This window comes from Mandrillus leucophaeus, unplaced genomic scaffold (genome assembly GCF_000951045.1).
Source record: "Mandrillus leucophaeus isolate KB7577 unplaced genomic scaffold, Mleu.le_1.0 Scaffold508, whole genome shotgun sequence".
Classification (NCBI taxonomy): Eukaryota; Metazoa; Chordata; class Mammalia; order Primates; family Cercopithecidae; genus Mandrillus; species Mandrillus leucophaeus.
This window is the reverse complement of record NW_012105453.1, coordinates 1,489,645-1,494,650: the sequence shown is the minus strand read 5'-3', so window position 1 is coordinate 1,494,650 and position 5,006 is coordinate 1,489,645. Positions and strand designations below refer to the sequence as shown.

Here is a 5,006-nt window from a genome sequence, read left to right as displayed (position 1 = left end):
GGGATGGGAGCAGGGCTGGACCGAACACACACAGCCAACAGAGCGGAGGCTCTGAGGCTCACATTAGGCAAAAGGAAGGCAGACGGTCGAGCTGAGAAACTTCAACCGGGTGAGGGGACTAATCCCTCTGCAACGGGTGTCAGTCTGAAAGGGCGTCCTCACTCGGTTCTGGGCTCACCTCGCTTAGTTCCGAAGTCCTGAGCAGTCCGCTCACTCGAGCTGTCAGCGCGTCCTGCACTGGGAAACCAGCTGACTTGCCCACTTACACTTTCCAGCCCGCGGATCCGCGACCGCAGATTCGCCACAACCATTTCTATTTCCTGGCATCTTGTAGAAAATTTCTCAGTCCAAGTGCCCGTAGGTCCCAACCTGTTGCAATTTAACCATTTGAAAAGGGCAATAAGGTGTATTTCTACTGTTATTCTGTATTTCAGAGACAGCGCAAACCCGCCCTTGTGACGAAAGTGCAGAGACAAAGCACACACTCGGCTCTGGTGGACCGGATACGGAAAGGTGGTGCCTTAGGAAGGGCGGGAGCAAATTCGCTTTCCCCACAGCGCGTGCGCCGCCGCAAGCATGGCTGGTGATGATTGGACGACTGGTAACAGGGGGCGGAGGGCGCCGAAGTCTGGTTTTGGGCGCGAATTGAAACCGCCGCTGAAGCCAACAAGAATTTGAGAACTGTAAATATCAAGCCTTGAAAGGGACCATGGTGCGACCCGTGAGGTGCGTAGTTCCTGACATTCGGCGGGGGTGGGAGGAAAACTAAGGGGAAAGACATTCGACTAAGGGGAAAGGATCGAGTAAGACCGGAGGGCAGCGATGGTGGGGTTAGAATGCACGGTTATCGAGAACCCAGTCTCCAGTGAGAGCCACCCGTTGCTCAGAAGCGTCCTAGCATCGTAGCTTTTCCCTTCTCTTTGCCTCCCTTCACAGCCGTTTCTTTTACCAAGACCTTGTTATGTTAGCGTTTGAACAGAGCTTTACATTTCACCGAGCGCCCAATTATGTGTTATTTTATTTGTTCATCGCTGTAGTTATTGGATATAGAAAGAGTAAGCATTCCTGTTTTGTTGATTTAACATTTCTTCGTATAAAGGGTAAGTTACCTGAGTCATACAGCCCAGTAAGTGAGAGGGCAATACTCAAACCTAAGTCATTTCACTCCAGATCCTCTGTGCTTTCCATTATGGTATTAGAAACGATTCTTCTGTTTACACAGTTGAGTGCCATGGAAGCCTACGGTTAGCCATTCATTTAGTAAAATTATTGAATATATTCACTTCTTTAATGTATGAGGTGCTGGAGGGTACATTCTAGTGGGAGGTGAGGTTAGGGGGCCGAAAATAAGCCTCGAAATATGATAGAGTGCGAAGGAAGAAAGCACTACTTTAAATATAGTAGTTAGTATGTGACTTGGAGGCGATATTACGTGCACTGAGTCATGAATCAGGGTAGAGGAAATAGGAGCCAAGGCCCCATACTTGACCATATTTTAGGGACAGTCTAAAGCTGTAGGATTAACAAACAGTGGGGAGAATCGTAGGGGATTAGGCCAGAGAAATAGGCAGGTGCCAGAACAGATAGGGTCTTGTAAGTCTTAGAAAGGAGTTTAGGTTTTATTTTAAGTCAGTGGGAAGTCAGTGGAGGGTTTTAAGTAGGAGAGAGAAATCTAAGTTTGCTTTTGTAAAGGTCACTGGCTGCTGGTGGAGAATAAATGATGGATGGGGTGACCAGAATGGGAGCAGGGAAATCAGGCTATTATATCATTGGAGAGTGGTTTGGGATAGGCTATTATCGCTGGGCATGGAATGGAACAGATGAATTTGGGATGTATTTCGGAGGCACTGCAGACAGAACTTGCTGATGAAGTAGATGTACAGGTAAGGGAAAGAAAGAATCAGATGTCTCCACAATAGTTTTGGTCTGAGCTACAAAATGGATGATCTTTGTATTAAGATAGGGAAGACTAGGAAAAGGAAGGTCAGGAGGTGTGAGGGATCAAGATTTCTGTTTCGAACATGCTGAATTTGAAATGGGTTTTAAGCATCCAGGCAGTGAAGTCATAATCCCTTTGTATGGAACAGTTGTTAGAGTATGGTCTGCAGATCTCTGGGGGTCCCTGGAAACTTCTCTAGAGGTCTCTGAGGTCAAAACTCTTTTAATCACAATACTAAGACATGATTTGCCTTTTTCGCTGCTTTGTCGTTTGCACTGCAGTGACGATAAAACTGCTGGCACCTCAGAACAATTAAGGCAATGGCACCAAATTGTACTACTAGTCTTTGCATTGTTTACTGCCATACTCTCAAGAGTAAAAAAAAAATATAAAATTAATTTCAGTTAGGGATATGCTTGATGAAGTAGTGGAAATTATTATAGTCATCATAGCTTAACCCTTAAGTTTTCTTTTGAAAAATAGGCTATTGATTTTATTTTACTGTTATTCAAGTTCAGAATTTCTAAAGGAGTTTTCACATTTTATTCAGCTCTAAATGCTTTAACTCTGAAGAGTAAGAGAGTGATATGAGTGCACTTTTTAATATTTTGTGTGAGGAAATGGGAAGTACACATAAAGCACTTCTACATACTGATGTATGATAGTTATCCCAAGGAAAAGCACTTGTGAGATTGTCTGAGTTGTAAGCTGAGCTTACCTCTTTTTCATAGAACATTATTTTCACTTGAAAGAACAGCCAACTGACAAATTAGGTTATTCACATTTGGCCATTTGTCAAAATATAGAAATAAAAACTAGAAAAACATTTTATTTAGTGCCTAGAGGAGGGAGGAAAAAATTTATTTTTTTTCACTTTGATTATCATTTTCTTCTAATGCTCTCTAAAGTAGTAGAAGTTGAGCATCCCAAATTTGAAATGCTCCAAAATTTGAAGCTTTTGCAGTACCTACAACACTCAAAGGAGATGTTCATCGGAGCACTTTAGATTTTAGATTTTCAGATTTGGGATGCTCAGCTGGTAAGTATATAATACAAATATTCCAAAATCTGAAAAAATCCGAAATTCAAAACTTTTCTGGTTCCAAGCCTTTCAGATAAGGGATCCTCAGCCTGTATAAAGATTCCTCTCAGATGGCAGGAACAAGGTCACTCACCATTTTTAGGTGTCCATTGCATAAAAACATTATTTGGTATTGTGGAGAGACTGAAAAAAAAGAAAGTAGCTTTTAGTGTCAAGAAATTTATAATCTAGTAAGGAAGATAGAATGCACACACAAAACAGAAGAATACATACAATGGGAACTTACAGATGCCCAACAGCAATTAAACAGTATAGAAATGATAAATGTTAATTATATAGATTATTCTTTGTAAGTTATCTGAATTTTTTTCCTTTATCATATAATTGAAAAGCCAACAATACCCAGGTATACCAGGTATAGTTGTAATTCTTTTAGCTAATGATAAGTCCCTGCGGTAAAATGCAAATCATGTTTTAGATTTAAATGTTCTTACGAGAACCCAAACACATTTTCATTCATTCAAACACATTTCATTTATTTAACACATTTTTATTTATTTCACTTATCTGTTCATTATTTATTATTAATAAATAAATAATATTAAAATAATATTAAATAATATTCATTAATAGCCTTAAGTAATCGAGGTGAGAAATTGACATTTGTGTTAATGAAAAAAATTCTGTTTTGATCATAGACATAAGAAACCAGTCAATTACTCACAGTTTGACCACTCTGACAGTGATGGTAAGTAAAGCTTATTATTTTTGCTCTAAAGATTTGGAAACTCATTTCCTCAGAATTTATATGACATATATAGCTCAAATACTGACTACATTGCCCAACTGCCCATATGAGGTAGGTCTCGAAAGATAGTTTTCTAATCATTTGGGATAATTATGCTGATAATTATACTGATAAAAATTATGTTATTAGGTGATAAATGAACAGGGGCAGGTGAAAAGTCTTTTTAGATCTAAACTACTCTAAGTCCATAGTTCTCACATAGAGGTTTGTTTCCTATCCCATCCCTGAAGAAGGAAAACATTGTCTTTTTGAGATACAAAGATGTTAGAGAATATTATATAAAATCCCCATTAATTGTAATATAAAACACGACCTTGAAGAAAGGTTAGGCTTATGTTATGCCTTTTAAGCATTAGTCATATATTTACTTGACTCTGCTATGATTGAAGAGTTTGAGGAACATTGCATTAGATTATGTTGAAGTGGATTTAATATTTCTTTCTCAGACCACTAGAGTTTTCTGTAAGTCAAATGTTTCATAAGTCTTTGGTTTGAAGGAGTCTATTTTTGCCTTGAGCCCAGCCTTAACTGTATCTACCACTTGGGAAAAACAGTATAGACTATAACATCTAGATTTTTTTTTTTTTTTTTAACTGTCGTCAGTCTATCACCAGATACTTATAAATTGTCAGGTGTGTAGTAGGTGGGGGGTGGCAGTAGGTGGGGGAGTCATAAGTTAACTTATTTTTACATGGGGAAGCATATAAGAGACAACGAGTATTCGTGCTTGCTGAGTGTGTGATTAAGACTACATAGACCCTGAAAGTGTGTATATATGTGTTGTATACATGTTGAAAAGCCACAGTAGTAGTTTTACGTTGACAGTCAAGAGTAGAACTACAACAGTTCTGAGGATTGGTAAGACAGAAAAACCTGTGAGAAACAGTAATGGACTGGAAAAGAACATCCTTTTGCCAGAAAATAAGAAGTTACTCTGGTAGGATCATAGGAAGATCATTAAGGTAATGGAAAGAGAAAATACTACTATTGTAAAAATCCTCAAATAGGAGCTACTTTCTCTTCCCCCATAATGCTTCTTATTTTCTCTAGCATGGTTAATGTACTAGGAATAGGTAATGGACTTTTCTTTTTTCTCTTTTTGAGATGGAGTCTTACTCTTGCACCTAGGCTAGAATGCAACGGTGCAATCTTGGCTCACCGCAACCTCTGCCTCCCGGGTTCAAGTGATTCTCCTGCCTCAGCCTCCTGAGTAGCTG

General features: G+C 39.3%; 2 protein-coding genes across 4 annotated transcripts in view; one reads left to right on the top strand and one right to left on the bottom strand.

The window, feature by feature from the left end:
• The window catches only part of LOC105551126 (chromosome unknown open reading frame, human C12orf4), a 64,206-nt gene extending 63,976 nt beyond the window's left edge, over positions 1–230 (bottom strand). The window contains exon 1 of the mRNA XM_011996281.1: positions 179–230. The gene's annotated coding sequence lies outside the window, so the exon portion shown is untranslated. The remainder of the gene's footprint in view (positions 1–178) is intronic.
• RAD51AP1 (RAD51 associated protein 1) overlaps positions 1–5,006 on the top strand; it is a 25,314-nt gene that overhangs the window by 1,000 nt on the left and 19,308 nt on the right. For 2 of the 3 annotated variants that reach the window (XM_011996287.1, XM_011996285.1), the window contains exons 1-2: positions 554–726; positions 3,680–3,729. In XM_011996287.1, the coding sequence (XP_011851677.1) occupies positions 710–726; positions 3,680–3,729 (67 nt within the window). In that variant the 5' untranslated portion in view covers positions 554–709. Of the gene's footprint in view, positions 1–553; positions 727–3,679; positions 3,730–5,006 lie in introns of those variants that run through there. The other variant, XM_011996286.1, reaches the window with a different exon arrangement.